Genomic DNA, 16,430 nt, shown 5'->3' with positions numbered 1-16,430 from the left:
AAAATAAACACCACAAACATGGAGCAGAGCTTAAACTAGTATTTCTGTTGTATTTAAAACAGTCTTGAAACCCCCTTCTCCTCAGATCTGGGCTGGATACGAAATACTCTAATGATCAAATTTTTTGAAATAGATTTACATATAAAAATTAGTTGCTGAAGTTGATCAGCTGTTCTTGTTTGCATTGTCTTGGGACCATCTGTCTTCAGTTTTAAATTACTGTAGTGGGGTTGTCCCCCAAAATAAGCTGTAGTTTTGTTTTCTTTAATTAAGTATAGGAGTTCTTATAGATAAACACTGTAATTTGTACACTGTATTTTCAGAGTATCACCTCATACTGTTCTGGCAGTTTGGAATAGAGGATCCATAAAGGTGGCTTGTAACTGCTAAGCTTTAAGGTGCACTGGGATGAAAGGATGCTAAGGCAATATTCATATACTGTTATTATACAGAATGCCTCTTACAGCTCAACTTAATTCTTTGTTGAAATTCCCTGATGGTCAAAATTCTGCCAGGATGTTTTATGAACTATTACACTAAATTAAAGCCTCAGGAGTATTTATATACAATACAGATAAAAAAGGTTTAATAATTCTTCTTTGCATTATGCTTTCTCAGTGGGACAAATATTTAGCTTACACAGAAAACAGTAAATAATAGTCACATTTTGAATACTATGCTAGAGTTTAAATGAATTCTACTGAATAGCCTGTTTCTATTATAGACTTTTGTCCTTTATTGCTGTTATTTAAACTATAGCATTTTAGGACAATATCTGCATTTCTAAACAAGTATTTCCCTCTGATCTTCCTTCTCAAACCATTTATCAATTTTTTAAACATAAAAATATATCCTTGACAGGAAAAGATTTTCCTGTACTGGATAATAATTGGTTTAGACTGCTTCTGTCTTTTAATTTATGAAATAAATAAATAATAAATAATTTATAAATAAAATGTACTTGCATTTATCTAATCCTTTTGGTTTCTTCATTCTTGTACCTCTTCTGCAATTGCTTATTCTCTGCTGCCACCACCTCAATCCCATATTCTTCTTTAACCCATAAATTAATCTTCATGATGGCTGTACTAGAATTTCTTGTGAACAGTTTGAGTGTTCTGGTATTTTTATTACAGAAGCATTTTAAGCATATTTTTCTTTCTATCCTTGTTCTTACATATTGTGATTTGCAGCTTAGAATCTCCATTAACGCCTTTCTTGGTACTACTGGCTCGAGGCAGAGGAATTGTGGTAAGAGGCACCAAGCGTGTGCTTTGCCTAAAATAGTCTCTGATGTAATTCTGACAAGTTAAGACAGGTGAGTCCCCAAGACACGACAATGTCGGAACTACTTTCTAACAGCTTCACTGCTGTCTCTGCTGTGGAGACTATGGGGCACTGCTGAATAATCAGTTGAGTTAAAACATTTGTGATATTTGACATTGTGTTTGGCATGCATAACAGATTGTGCCCTTTTTTAACTGGGGAGAGAAGATGAGAGACGATGTGAGGAACTGCAAAGGCTGCTCAGAAGTTCCTAGAACTGGCTATTGCATGAAAGCGGTAACAAGCACCACGTCAGATTCACTACTCATGATACTCCTTGGAGTGACCTACAGCTGTACCTTGCTTTGTTGTCAACTGTAAAAGCAATGAGTAAATACAGAGTTCAATATGCATTGATTATCTCTGCAGCTTTGATCTCCTTAAAGTTCAAACCTGTAAGGTTACTCAATCTGTTCAAAGTTCATAGTTAGCCACTGCAATTGCCTTGTGGCAATTCTTAGCTATATTACGATTCTTCACTACAATTTATTGATGAAAGAAAGAGAAGACAAAACCCTTCAGCTGTAGAGCTGTATACTACTACTGTATCACTCAGTAGTTATTTTTCTTTTAGTTTTAGTTCTACTTTTTGTGTACCTATGGCTAACACTTTTGTTTGCCCCTCATTTTACACTCCCTTGAAGACTGCACAAAAAACAATATAGATCTTTGAAGAGATCTCAGAATACAAAATAAGTACCTCACTAACCTGCAGAAAATATTAAAACTCCTAGAAACAAACTGACACTACCAAAGCCATAATCTAAAATACATAAACTTAACAAGTGATGGTGTAATATTAACACAAATTTTGATGGTAAGAGAGCATGTAATGGTAAAACTGAAAACTAGTATTAAATTGTTAAATGATCAGTGATGTATACGTCACTTTTCTTACGCTGCAAACTGATGCTAGTAGCAATAGCTACTATATAATAATACTTCAGAAGTTTAAGAGATCATGAAGATAGCAAGTATATTCACATTGATCAAATGCCTGCAAAGATCTTGAAAACTACTAAGCAAGGAAGCGTAACTTTAGCAAAGCCTAAAAAGAAAAAAATATTGCATTGTTGTTCAACCTCCCTGCCAATCTGATACGTATTCAAATCAAGTTAAAACATGTTATACAAACTTACTTGATTGTGCTGAAGATAACTTTCTATTACTCTAGGTACATAAAGAAGTATATATACTCTGCATCATGGAAGAGAATAAAGGGCGTCTCACATACTGCAGAGAATGGTGAAACTGATTTTTGTGCTGTGAATGTGTATTTTCTTTAGGCATTTGTAAAACAATAGCGATTCAGCTTTGATTCAGTGATTCTAGCCTTTGGTGCATTTTATAGCACAGGCTGTTCCCCAGCTAGTAGGTGAATTGCGGATGTGCACATTTTTCTTCTGCTATCTGGGAGAGAAGACTGACGTAAACAACACATGTCTACTTTGTTTTCTGGTGCCTATTGATAGAGGTTGGTTTGCATTTCAGAGCCTATGTAAGACATATGGAGGTTGCTGACTCTTACTTATTTTATCCATTTGGCATGCCCTTACCTTCATTTCTTTTCTTTATCCCACCCCATATACTACTCATATGCATTATTTTTGTCGTTCTGAAAATAGGCATTTCATTCTGTGACTGAAATAAGTTGAAAGGGAATGACAGTCCTTGTTTGTATTAGCATCACCTTCATAGCATTAAGATCTTTGGTGGTTTTGAGTAGCAGGCATAAAATTAATATCTTGGGCCTCCACAACAGCAGCAGTTACGTCAGGTGCTGACCTTCAAAGTGTGATTCATGAAAAGTGAAGGCACTTTGGTCCAAGCTCAGACTCAAATGATAAAATAACATTTATTACAACACATCAGACTCACTAAAATTATGGCTAAATCAAATATGAAAACCAGTATTTATTTTTGTATAACCTTTAAAGATTAGCAAATATTAACTTGGCAGAGAACAGTTCATTGCAGCACCTCCTTGACGTATCAGTTAATAGACAGAAACGTTGAGCAGTTCTGAGGAAAAGTGTATTCACTTTGATGTGTATCTTTGTAAATAAAATTGTAAAAAAAAAAAAAAAAAAAAAGAGCTCCCAAGAACTACAACAAAACTTAAACCCAGAAAATAAGCTGACACATAGTATTCTGTTACATAAATGCCTGGATTGAGAGAATAGTGGTATTTAAATTGTTCAGATCAGATAATTCTTTTTCCAATGTGAAAATCTATGTATACTAGTAATAAGTGGCAAAATACGAACACTGAAATTCATGCCTTACACTTTTGTACAAAATACTATCACAAATACCATAAATAACTGCTGTAATACTACATGGAAGGTAGGCAATCTTTTGATATTAGCAAGTAGCCATTTTAGATTCTAGTTCTATTTGAAACAATATAAAAGTATAAGGAACACTACTAAAATATATACCAGCTGCTTTTCTGAAATTTATTCCTCTAACCATTTTCTAATTTGTCATTATAGTTTGATGGATAAACTATACTTATGCATAGAGGTACACTAACTTTATTAAAGTTTGTTTACTTCTCAGCCATTCTGGTATAGAAAACCCAGTAAAATTTCCATTCTGTTTCTGGCTTCAGTTGAAGCTTTCAAAACTTAAGAAACAAGTGAAGTACAAACTCTTAATTCCCCAGAGCTGGCATCATGGGATCACAGGGAGATCATGGGACAATTACACAGGAGGTCTGCATTCCCCTAACTTCAGTAACTTTTCCAGCCTTCTTAAGTAAGGATTATTTTAGGGGGAAAAAACCCACAATGAGTTGTGTCTTAAGCTGTGGCTTGATCAAATATTTCCTTTGGCAACAGTACTGGCTTAGAGTAGCCCACAACTCCCCTGTTGCTCTCTACAGAATGACTGGCTTAGAAAATTAACCTAGTAAAAAATAAGCTCTAAATAAATAAAAAGTGTGCTCCACAGCAACACTAAAGAGACTAGAGTGAACAGGGTGGCAGAATCTGTTAAATTAGTACTTATGAAAGAAATGGTCCTTATACTACACACAGGTATTAGCTAAATGAGTCGTCTCCTCTTCAGTTATATTATCCAAGCCCATCCCAGAAATCATGATATAAGAAATGAAAAATTAGACTAGACCTAAGCCAGTAAGAAGAGCAGATGCAAGCACTTCACTATCCTCTACTGTGAGGCCTCACATTATTTCTCTTTGCTCTGTGGCTTCCATGAGTATTTTGATCTTCAGTGCTCGCCAGCACAGCACCTGCAGCATGAGTTACCCAAAAATAAGGGTGCTGGTCTGAGACATAGAAGTTTGAAAGACAAGAGTTAGATCTAGGTATGTCACTTTCAGGCCAAATGCAATAGCCATTAAAATACCGTAAACCATTTTGTACTGACTCAACGCTCTAAGCCATTGTAGAAAAGACAGACAATGGCTATTAATCATTAAGAAAGCTTAGGTGTTGCTCTTCCTCATATTCAGACTCCCATGAGACTCACTGCAGCTGTATGCCACGCTGCTCAGGTGGAAGCAGTTCTGTGTCTAGACCAAACCAAAACCACAGGCATGAAGAGCATTTGCAAGCTGTAAATGTAGGCACTTTGAAGTTTAGATATTTCTGGGGTAGAATTATACACCTAAAATCTGCTCAACTCAAATGTATCAGTCTGTCTTGAACCTGTACCCTACCACCATACAAGATACAAACTGGATACACCATAATCCAGTTACAGAATTTTGACATACTTAACATTAATCCCGATGGCAAATAGTAAATTTTGCTACTGACTTCAGTATCATTGCTTACATTCCACAAGAGTTTGGTTGGTTTGTTTTTTAACTTTTCAATAGGAATTTTATTAGAATGAATAGAGGCTTCATGATTCTTGTGAATTGTCAAGCCTCTGAATTTCCTGGTTTGGTTCATGTAGGCATTAATCACCACATACTGTATTAACATGGTTCTTAGAACTTGGTAAACAATCTTGCTGGACAGTCTTCTGGTCTTAGGAAGTGGCACTTTATATCCACATCAAAGATAAAATGACCATAACTGTAAAAGAAAAAAACCTAGGCAGAAAGGACTTTGAAAATTTAATAGCTTTTGTTGGTTTTCAGCTTGCTAACAGTGATCCTGCCAAAAGAATGTATAATTGTGTTTTACAGTCATGACTAATTGAATTTTAAAGATAATCTCAAAGGAGCAATCTCCTACCTTCTCATTGCTCATTCTTCCCTCCACCAGACCCAAACGTTATTACATATATTAATCAGTAAGTGTAAATATGAAAGTAAAAAATTTTATGCAAAACATGAATTTATTTAAAGGGTAACATAACAGAAAATCTCTCTTGAATTTCCAAATTTGACTTAACCATTCTGACATAAAGCATATTTAAGTGCAAATCTTCCTACACAAAGACTTGCAGACAGAAATTTACCATGTTCTAGTGTAAAGGATTCCAAACACAACCAATTACAACTGAACTAAGAATGAAGAACTAGTTAAACTTGCACGATTCAGTATGAATAAACTTGAAACAAAGAGTAGATCTTTTTCCCAAATGATCTGTTTAAGAATTTGAAGCACTGATATTTGCAAATAGATTTCTTAAAAATATATATCCCATTTCAGAACAAAAGCATTGCAAAGCATAAATAAATTTCATTGGAAAGAAAAAATAACGTTCTCTGAAGAAGTGAATGCAATAGGCCAGCACCTCAGTCACTACTAGAACTGTCTGAACTATCAGAAGATGAACTTTTTTCCTTTCGTCTCTTCTTTTTCTCCTTTTTATGATGTTTTCCTTTCTTAGATTTATTCTTTTTTTCCTTTTCCCTTTCTTTTTTGTGTGATTTTTGGTTATTTGACTTTGGCCTGTCCTCTTCAGCTGCACTCGATGAGGAAGATCTAGTTTAAAAAAAAAATAATACAGATTGTTACATAATTAAAGAAGGAAAATACCATAATGTTTTGGTCTGAATTTCAGTATTTACATGATATCACAAATCAAATTTAGTGTAGAATTGTACAGTAGCATTCACTGAAAAGCTTATGATATCTCAGTCTGCATGTTCAACTGCATGACAACCCTTCTACTTAGACTACAGTGCCACAAAAGGAGTACGTTTATACTACAGATTAATTAACAATGGCATACATAGGCAAGTTGTGTGTTTTTCAACCTTCAATGAGAAAAAGACTAAGAGTACAGACCAACAGAAAACTGTCCACAGCGTGACAGTAAGAGCTTCTGTTTTTCAAAATATCACATGATCAATAACAATGCTACAGTAATGCCTTCAGACAAATCTTGATGCATTTCTCGAAAACAAAAATCCAAGAGAGGGAGATATGACAAATTTGGATGCTATTGAATCTGGTAAAATTGGTCTCTAACCAGCAGTGATGAGAGATTACATACACAGAAGAATTACGATGACAACAAAAGTCATGATTGTTATACTTGAGGGCAGTTTTGCACTATTGGTACATGATTAAATATTAATTACTTGCATGTAATGTCTACAGCTTGCAGGTTGACTCCTTTCTACTGTCTTCATAAGTGTAAGTTAGAGCTACACTATGTAAATAAGGAAGGGGGAAAATGCCAATAAAACCAGGGATAAATCCTGCTTCTTTATTTCTGAATTATTTATTCTTTATTTTCTGAATTATTTCTGAATATTTCTTATTGTGGCCTCCAAATACATTAAAAATTTCCTAGCTCTCAGTGCAGTTCCTGGGATATTGTCTCATCAACAGTTCTAGTGACTAACGAGTCTATATTCTCATCTAAGTTAGTCAGTCAGCAGGCTGACTCAGATTCACAATAAATTTGGGTATCATGACATTTTGCTTTGAAACTGGAGTAACACTTTTTTTAGGCTTCTACAACAACAGGAACATTAAAACTCAACACATGCTAAGTAAAGCTACAGAAGTTTTCCTTTTGATAGTTACATGTTCCTCAGACTGTGTGTGTGTGTGTGCAGGGAATCTTAAAGTGTCTCTGAATGGCAGGGAGGCTCCATGTTAGCTAAGCTGGGAACCAAACCCATATAATCCTCCTTACTCCTTGTTGTTTTCCCTCCACATCTTGCCTAGTGTTGGATAGTCAAAGGGAGCATTGCTTTCTCACAGCTGCAGACCTCCAGCTTGCTAGAGCTTTCTAGACTTCCACAGTGCTAACTCCACAGCAGAAATCCTGTGGCTTTACCATTACTCAAGGAACAAACAAGTTCTCATTGGAAAACAGGAAGCTTTTCAAACCACAGATGTACTTGTAAATAAAGCTGCATCAAAAGAAGCCTATGTTTTCTGAGAAACAACCCAAACATCAGAAATATTTCTAAAGTTCTGTTTTGAAATGAAAATAGGTATGTGATAGTTACCTTTTCCTTGGTCTCTTTAATTTTGTTTTTTCTTTGCTTTTTCTTTTTTGTTTCCTTTTCTCTTCCTCCTCATTTAAACCTATAGATAAAAAGTTACAGTTTAGAAACACTTATCTGAATTAAAATCAGCATTAAAAGAGTGTCTTCAACAGCAACATAAAGTTAATAAAAAATTCTTGTTAAAAGTTTCTTTCCTTCCTCCAAATTCTGGTCTAGTACAATTGTTTCAGAAACACTTTGCAGAGTAGCAAGACTTTTTATACTATTTTCATTCTAATGACTTTGATCTAAGCACTGTGAATGAAGGAAGGCCCGTAAGATATAGCAAAAAGTTGTGACTTTTCCTACATGTTTATATCAGCTTTACATTCTCATATCCATTCTTCTGTATTTTAAAAGCCCAAGTCTGAAAACAGGTCATGTAACTGGAATGTACAAAAAACCCACCCCAAAACCAATTCCTTCAGGCTTACCTGAATTACTTTCACAATACTCAACTGATGCTCCACAAATATCCATGCTGTAACTAAGATAAATTTGAGTTAATTGCCAATACACTGTCTACAAAAATCGGCAGGAGTCACCCCTCATCTAGTCATGTTTGTTTCCTGCCCTAACACGTATAGTATCTTCATCTTTCACTTACAAAAAATATTTTTAGCACACTGGATGGAATTTCTGACCTTCAACTTTTCTATACTTATAGAAAGTTTATATATATACTTATAGAAAAGTGTGTATATATATATATATGAACTATATATATACTTATATAGTTCAAAAAGTATTTTTGAATTTTCTGAAATGTAAATCCACTACATAAATACACATGACAATGTCAGCTAACAGGAAGATACTGACTTTACAATTTATCCTTAAAACAGATAGCTATTTTTAAGCATTTCATCTTATTTCTATCATATGATTAACTTTCCAAAGAGTCTGCATGCTAGTGCAGTTACTCATTTGCTAACACACACAGAAATTACTGGCCTGTATGTAAAAGAATTCAGTAACAGTTACAAAAAGCAAAATACTTTGGAGCAATTAAAAACCATGAACAAGAATGTGTGAACATTTAAGAAAACAGTGCAAAAATCTAAGTGCAAACAGTGCAAAATTATTGAGAAGATGAGGCCACTTGAAAATGGCAAAATCTTGCCTGTATTATTGACAGTTAAAGATAGGTTATTGAGAAGATGAGGCCACTTGAAAATGGCAAAATCCTGCCTGTATTATTGACAGTTAAAGATAGGTTATTGAGAAGATGAGGCCACTTGAAAATGGCAAAATCCTGCCTGTATTATTGACAGTTAAAGATAGGTATCTCTTTACAGTATGCATAGCAGCCACAGCGTGAAAAAGAACAGATAATGAACAGGGATATTACAAGTTCAAGTAAACAGCTGTTCTTCCTGCAGATGTTAACCTTCAATCAGTTTAGAGCCAAAAAACCACCTTACATTCAAAAGTACAAAGTAAGTGGGAACAAGTTTTTCCCAAAGAGATTTATTCCGAGAAAGGACTGTCATAGTACCAGTTCAGCACTTTTGACAAGCAGACTATCCACTTCTTTTGAAGTGTTCCAGCAAATGACAGGGTTCTATCTATCACTCCTCCTTCCTAAATAGCACCTTTAGCAGGAACTGAATGGCAAGTCTGGAATGTGAGAGCAGCAGAACAAAAAGACATTTCAAATGGGAGATGGGAAGAACGCTCATTTAAAACATGTTGTGGTGGAACAACCTCCCCTTCTTACTTAAGTTAACACCCTCTTTGGAGTCCAAATTCAAATGAATTCAAGTATCTGCTAAATAGCCATCTATTCTCTCTCTGACAAACAGCTGGTACTCAGACCTTCCAAACAGAGCATATTACTTCTCCAAATATGAATGTTTAAATTCAATTCATTACCTGTTTCAGTCAAAATACTACTTAGAAACTGGAGAGAAATTCAGCTGTCTTATTTGTCATTAGTTTTAAGAGTTACGATCAACTTTAAGACATTTAACTTACATGCCATTATCAAAAGATCAACTCAAAGCATCCATGTAATTTTCTCCTAAGCAGCAGCTTAGTAGAAGTCTTATAATCTTTTGTATTTAGGAGCCCTTTTTGAGATGTTCCAAGTGGGTACATGATTAATTTCCTATGAAAGAATTAATAATAATAAAAAAAGATGCGGGTGTATCAAACCTCTAAAGTCTGAAGACATGAAGTAAAAGACCTACTGACGTGTGGAATTAGACTCTATAACTCGAAAGTTATAAAGTAGGTATGTTTATTGCGCGCAGATGCACGGGGGATCACTCCTCCACAAGCGTGCATGCCCGAAGTGACGAACCATCTCACATTTATACAATAAAACAAATGAATATTCAATTAACGCCTATACATATTCGTTACCTAAACCCGCTTACTCTCGCTTCATATGTTAATTAGCTTATCAGTCCTTTGCCTGGAATGTGGTGGTCTTGCAGGTTTGTAGGTGATTCATGTTCTTGTGACCATCTGATCTTCTCCAGCAAGGAGACTTAGCACTCCCTCCCTCTAGATAGCATTGGAATATCTCTCATCCTTTTCTCATTCTTTTTTAAATAGCCCCTTTGTTAGAGAAAGAAGGGCAGGCATCTCCCCGTCTCCCCTTTGTTAGAGGAAGAGGGGCAGGCATCTCCTCAAAACTGTAGGCGTCTCCTCAAAGCTGTGTGCCTATGTGACCAGACATCGCACCCATGACTAGTCACCATACCCACATTCCTGAGCAGACATATACAATCACAATCGATGTCCATTGTCCCCATTTCACACTATTTCTCCATATCACTACTTTTAAAGTTCAGGCTAAAAGAACTAATAATAGTTATCAAAAAGGAAAAAAATGAGAGTTCCAGTACTTCGGAAGACCATTATCCCATTTACTCTAAGAAAAAAAAAACAAACAAAAAACCACCTTACTCTTTTTATCACGCATGGCTTGCAGTCTCTGTAGTTCCTCTTCCTCACTGTCTTCACTGCTAGTGCTGCTAACATCTAAAACAATATCTCTTTGAGGATCTACTCGGAGGAAGTTTCGACATTCAAATGTCAGATGACCAGCTGAACAAAACAAATATTCGGAAGAAAAATTACAATTTACCAAAAAGTATCAGAAACTAAAGAACATCCATCCTAGTATTACTCAGTTTTGATAAGTGAAAAAAGGCTAGGCTGCAATCTGTGAACAAGGAGGGAGGAGGCTTACTCTGAAAAAGCCTCAAAAAATTTAACAGGTCATGTAATGTTATTCCATTTAATGCTGCTTTATGACCTCTTTCTTAGTTCTGTTAAAGATTTTGTCCAACCTTTGCCTTCTATTTTTTTAATGGTCTCCGATCCTTCCTAAAGAAATTACCTAACGGCATTAAGTGAAATACTTAAAAAACTACAGCAAGTGTTTTATATTGCTTTTTGTCTCCCTCTAGTGAAACAGAATAATGCTATTTGCTTATGAGACATAATCTTTAACAACCAGTATTTAATACCGACTAAGCTACTACTTCACTAGTATTTTTAGTTTTCTAAATTACATTTCAATAATCATAACCAGAGTTAGAAATCTTGTGCTAAATAACCTATTGGAATAATAAAGAGAAATAAAACAAACCGAAGAAAATGGTTTGAGAGACACTAAGCTGAAGACACATGAATTCAAGTAGCAATTGAAATAAACTCATCCTCTTTACATCAAAATTCATATCTTTATCAAAATCTGGAAGACAGCTTTTAGGAACTTAAATACAGGTTGGTGATTTGACAAGTTTCCTTTTCGTCCAGAAAGCTTCTGATCCTTACTTCACGTAGTAATGAAGCACTAAATCTATACTGATATCCATGCTTCTTTGGAAGAACAGATACACAAAAGCAATTCACTGCCAAAATTTGTTGGGGACAAAGTCCACAGCAAAAGAAGAAAGCAAGCTTTTTTCCCCCTTCACCCCACAAAATGCTCATTAAACAAAATAGATTAAATCAGTCTGTTAAAAAAGTTCCACACAATTCACTGCAAAACAGTGTCCATTCCTTCACTGTTCTAAAAATAAGTTAGCAATTAACAAATAAAAATGTTCATCAAGACCTGTCTCCATTCATCAGGAGACTAGCCACACACATGCTCATCTGATCTGAGGATAATGCAAAAGCCTGAGCTAAATGCTAAGTACGTAACTTATAAGTAACAAAATTAACTGTTTCTTGAAATACAGAAGCCAAAAAGACGTGTGTTTTCTTAGCGTAGAAGATCATACAGATTTAAAATTATTTTTCCTTTTAAAACAGACTGGACTTGAGCTGAAATGCCCAAGTTCACAGTGAGACTCAAAAGAAGTACAAATGATAATCTCAGTAGGTATCAAAGACCATGCTTTCAATTTAAAGTTTCTCAAGTAATTGCATTGCAAATTTAGTATATATGACTGCAATAGCATATGTTAGCATATGTTTCTTTTTTTTTCTGAGAAACTCAAGGGTTTTCAAAAGCAGCGATAGGTGTGAAGAGCCAGGGAATGAGTAGGAAATAGGAAATAAATAAATAAGTAAAATATGATAATTTAAACTGACAATGTCTGGACAACAAGGGAGAACACTATTTTATTCCCACTGCCAAAGGCAGTTCCAACATCACAAATTGAAGAAAACATTTTAACTTCATATCGCTTACTACAGACTTACGGTAGCCACACTTCTTGCATCCTGCTCTGATGTTATCCTTATTTCCACCTGAGAAAGAAAATTTCATTGATTAGGTTGCTACACTGAACTCTGAAGTTTCTTTTAAACCTGGCTTGCTACTATTAATACACAGACAGGACTCATCACTCCTCAGAGTACTAAGTACACTAATATATCTCCTGAAAAAAATTAAAGAACAGCAAAACATGCATTTCTAAGGTCACTTTTCTGTGCAGTAATCTGTCAGAACAAATTTGGCTAGTATAAGCTGATATGAATTATTGAGTTTCACATAGCTTATTGCTAAATCCTCAAATGATTTATTATGACCTTTCTGTTATAATTTTAATAGTTATTCCACTTCTCTGAAAGATTATGCATTTGCTTAGTTACAGTATGAACAGTATTACCAAATAGCTATCTGACATTCCAGTGATTCGTAACTGTGCACTACAACTTGTACCACAAATGCATGGATGTTGACAGACATTCACTGGAAACTCTGAAGTAATTTATATTTTAATTACAAGAGCTGTCTTAAAAGGCAAATAAATTAAAAAAAAAAGCTCAACAGTCACTCCTGGAAAGTGACAAAAGACAGACAGAAGCAATTAAAAATAGAAAAAGCTAAACAAATAGTTAAATGATTCTGAATCCAGGCAACATGGCACCAAATACAAAGAGTTAGTGAGTGCAAGAAAGCAAGTGTAGACTAAAGTGAACAGAGTAACAGAAAAGTCCATACGTGCTATGCATGAAGGAGGACCAGAACAGCGCAAATTTTAGGTATAGAAAGTGTTTGATTTTCCCATCTGAGCCCACAGTTAAGATAAATAGACATAGCAGGACATGACTTGGAAGAAAAGAAACCACACAGGCCTGCCCCCCCCCCTCCCACCCCAACAGATCAGTCTTAAGTTTAATCATCTGAGCTTATTCGTAACAAAAATCAGAATCGAATTTCCAAAATGAAAGGGTGCCCTTCTATCTTCCAACTGAACAGAGTACGAAAACCCCCAATGACTGAAACAGTTACATACGGTTTTCTGAGTAACTACGTCTTTATCTAAATAATTAAGCAAACATAACAAGAAATCTGTGACAGAGAATCAGAACGGGGGTACATCAGCTGCAGGAATTTAAACTTTGATTTACTGGGACAAGTACAGTCTTCAGAAAATTCCACTCCAAACAACAGAGAAACCTTCAAACCCTAGACTGAAAAAATACCTTAGAAACTTGGACAACTTTGGTGTATGCCCCAAAGAGTACTGGAAGGCTAAGCAATAAAGATACAGACATTCCATTATGACAGTTTTCTGCAGATCCCAGAACCTTAGTATTACATATCTCCTTTGAGGTCTATAAACTCGGCAGTGTTTAGGTGTCTGTTTTATGACTATTATTTTGAGGGAAACCTACCAGAGCTGAGGTGGGGAACATGGAAGAAAATTTTAAGAAGAACAAAAATATACCTGTATCTTTCAATGCCATGTCAAAAAAATACTCAAAACAGCATCTGCTTGTCCACTACACCTCAGAACTAGAAAGCAAGATCACCTAAGCTACCAACTTTGTCTCACCTTTCTGAAATACTCAGTAAACTTCAGTCCTACTGAGTAACTGACCTGTAGGTAAAGAAAGATTTGGTATTCCATGCAGGGGAGGTCAGTACAGTCATGTGCACACAACAAAATCTCCTTTAATATGTGCAGGTGCCATTTTTCAGGATTTCCAATAGCAAGACCCAGCAGATGACAAGAATATTGTCATCACATACTCCCACCAAGCTCCTGAGACAGAATTTTTATTATTAATTTTGGTTTTAAATAATAGTGTTAGCAGCACGGTTTTAGACTAGATGAAGTTTTACATTATTACAAGCAAAGAAATTACTATAAGATTCCTTTTCTCACTCCCTTCTTCCCAGCTGTTAAATTCTCAAGAATGTTAACAACTGACACAGCAGCAACCATCACTAAGCCCCGCATTCACTCAGTGGAGCACCAGGCTGCAAAAAAAGCTTTGGAAACCTTTTAACACAAACACAAAATGTCTTCCTCTAGAACCCCTTCTAGAATGGGAGCAAGCTTATTAAGATCTTAAGAGAAGGTTATGAAAGCTCAGGCTTGTTCAGCCGTTCTCCAAGCAAACATTCCTCACGTCTCAGTATAAAGAAAAAAGTGACAGAGCAGTAGCTGTGTGTTTGGCTAACACAGACCTGAACACCTCGGAAACTGCAAGCATGTCTACCCGCCCAGCCTCGCCACCGTTCTCAACGGGTCCATTTAAGTAACAACGCAGTAGAACACAAACGTTAATCCAAGCACAACAGGCGAGGAGGAAAAAACAAGGCTGACACCACCCCCCTTTGGATCTACCTTTGAAGAAGGCACCTTACACCAACAGACAATAGGAAGGCAGCACTCGGCTACCGCTCAACCAGAGCGCTGGGGAGAAGCCCCGCAGGCCTAAACGGAAGCGACAGCAAGGCTGCGCTCACCGGCGGCTGGCCTGACATTGCCCACCGCCACCCGACCGCCTCCCTCCCTCCCTCCCTCCATCCCGCAGCCCCACGCCAGCCGGTTTGGAAACGCCGGTGTGCGGAGCGGGAGCGCTCCCGCGGGGGCAGCCCTGGCGGCCTCAGGGAGAGGCGCCCCCCCCCCGGCCTCACCCTTTGCGGCGCGCCCTCCCCGCAGAATTTTCCATCAACCCGCCGCTTCTTTCCCCTTCCCCACACGCGGGCCCTGGGGGCAGCCGGCTGCTGCTCCTTCCCTCCCGGCTAACCCGGCTGGGAGCCCCTTACCCGGCAGAGCCATGGCGCCCGCCGCCACCGTCCTTGCCGGCCCAGCCCAGGCCTGCAGGGGCGCCTCTCGCCACCAGAAGGCTTTTCCCGGCGCACCCTCGGACCGTGCAATTTAGTGAGAGGACGGGGGGCGGCTCCCTACCGCGGGGGAGCCACGGGGAGGAACTGCGGGTGTTTATAGAAGCCTCCAGGTCCTCCTCAAAGCAGTTCGTTCGTCACTGACTCCCGCGGAGACTCCGACCGGGAACTTACCCCTTCGTCCTCCCTCCTGGCTTGAGCAGCCGCCCCCACACCCTCCCGGGCTACGTAAAGGCGCACAAGATGGCGGGGGGTCGGGGTGGTAGGAAACGTTAGGGGCGAAGCGTGGTCGAACATCGGCGCCTGCCGGGACGCTCCTTTCCTGACCATGAGCAACATTTACATCCAGGAGCCCCCCACCAACGGCAAGGTGAGGCTCGGCAGGGGCCACAGCCCGCCGGGCTAGGCTAGGCTGTCGGCTGCCGGGGAGTGGCAACTGCGCCGTGGGTGAGGGGGCTGCGCGCGGTGCGTGGGCGCGGAGCTGCCGCTGCGGGTGGGCGCGTCCCCCGGGGCGGGGGGAGGAGGCCGCTCCGTGGGGCTTTTTATGGGGGGGCGTCCTGCCTCGGGAGCGCGGCTGAGGAGGCTGTGGGGGCCCGCGGCTGAGGAGGCTGTGGGGGCCCGCGGGGTAGGGGAGCGCGCTCCGGGGGTGGGGGGCGTCCGCGCTGCGGTTGCATTGAACGGGGGATGTGTAGAAGTTGTATGTTGCGGGCGTGGAGGGGACGGGCGAGGGGTGCGTGCGGGACGTGGGCGGTGGTCGTTCCCGTGTTGTGGTGCCGAGGCGATGCAGCGCTTAACGTCGAGCACCCGAGTCGAAGCACGACGTGCGCCGCGTGGGTACGGTAACACGGAGCAGGCCTTGGAGCGATTCATTTCGTGCCCTCTGTTCCTGGGTCTGTCGTAGGTTTTTAATTTTCTTACGATTTGCCGCTGAATTTATTACTTTTAAGAGAGGTATATGCCTTTGGAGATTTATGGCTTAATTTGCCCCCCGCCCCCCCCCCTCCCCTCCCCCCATGTTGCTTCACTGTGGAAGTGATAAAGGATATCTAAGTGTCATGTGTCAGGTACCAGGTCATTGGCGTTGTATATATATACTTCCGACTCAAAACGTGTATGAAGTTC

General features: G+C 38.6%; 2 protein-coding genes and 1 long non-coding RNA gene across 3 annotated transcripts in view; 2 read left to right on the top strand and 1 right to left on the bottom strand.

Annotated features, from left to right (window-relative positions):
• The first annotated feature begins 239 nt into the window (after positions 1-239).
• On the top strand, positions 240-4,351 carry LOC119141611. The gene is made up of 3 exons (XR_005101991.1): positions 240-252; positions 1,532-1,533; positions 4,241-4,351. It is a non-coding gene; the product is annotated as an uncharacterized LOC119141611 (long non-coding RNA).
• Positions 4,352-5,621: 1,270 nt separating this feature from the next.
• SREK1IP1 (SREK1 interacting protein 1) lies at positions 5,622-15,592 on the bottom strand. Its single transcript, XM_037374083.1, has 5 exons — positions 15,231-15,592; positions 12,425-12,472; positions 10,673-10,813; positions 7,718-7,796; positions 5,622-6,233 (listed from the first exon to the last, which is right to left on the bottom strand). The coding sequence occupies exons 1-5, from the start codon at positions 15,241-15,243 to the stop codon at positions 6,044-6,046; spliced, it is 471 nt and encodes a 156-aa protein (XP_037229980.1). The 5' UTR covers positions 15,244-15,592; the 3' UTR covers positions 5,622-6,043.
• Positions 15,593-15,992: 400 nt separating this feature from the next.
• Positions 15,993-16,430, top strand: part of CWC27 (CWC27 spliceosome associated cyclophilin) — a 114,396-nt gene continuing 113,958 nt past the window's right edge. The window contains exon 1 of the mRNA XM_037372643.1: positions 15,993-16,142. Within this exon, the coding sequence (XP_037228540.1) occupies positions 15,993-16,142 (150 nt within the window). The remainder of the gene's footprint in view (positions 16,143-16,430) is intronic.

This window comes from Falco rusticolus, chromosome Z (genome assembly GCF_015220075.1).
Source record: "Falco rusticolus isolate bFalRus1 chromosome Z, bFalRus1.pri, whole genome shotgun sequence".
Lineage (NCBI taxonomy): Eukaryota > Metazoa > Chordata > Aves > Falconiformes > Falconidae > Falco > Falco rusticolus.
Note: the sequence above shows the minus strand (reverse complement) of the source record. Positions and strands in the feature narration are given on the sequence as shown.

Coding starts and splice junctions, on each gene's coding strand:
- SREK1IP1 (XM_037374083.1), bottom strand. Junction 7,797..10,672: donor AGCCATGCGTGATAAAAAGA/GTAAGGTGGTTT, acceptor TTTTATCTATAG/GTTTAAATGAGGAGGAAGAG. Junction 6,234..7,717: donor TTAAAGAGACCAAGGAAAAG/GTAACTATCACA, acceptor TTTTTAAACTAG/ATCTTCCTCATCGAGTGCAG.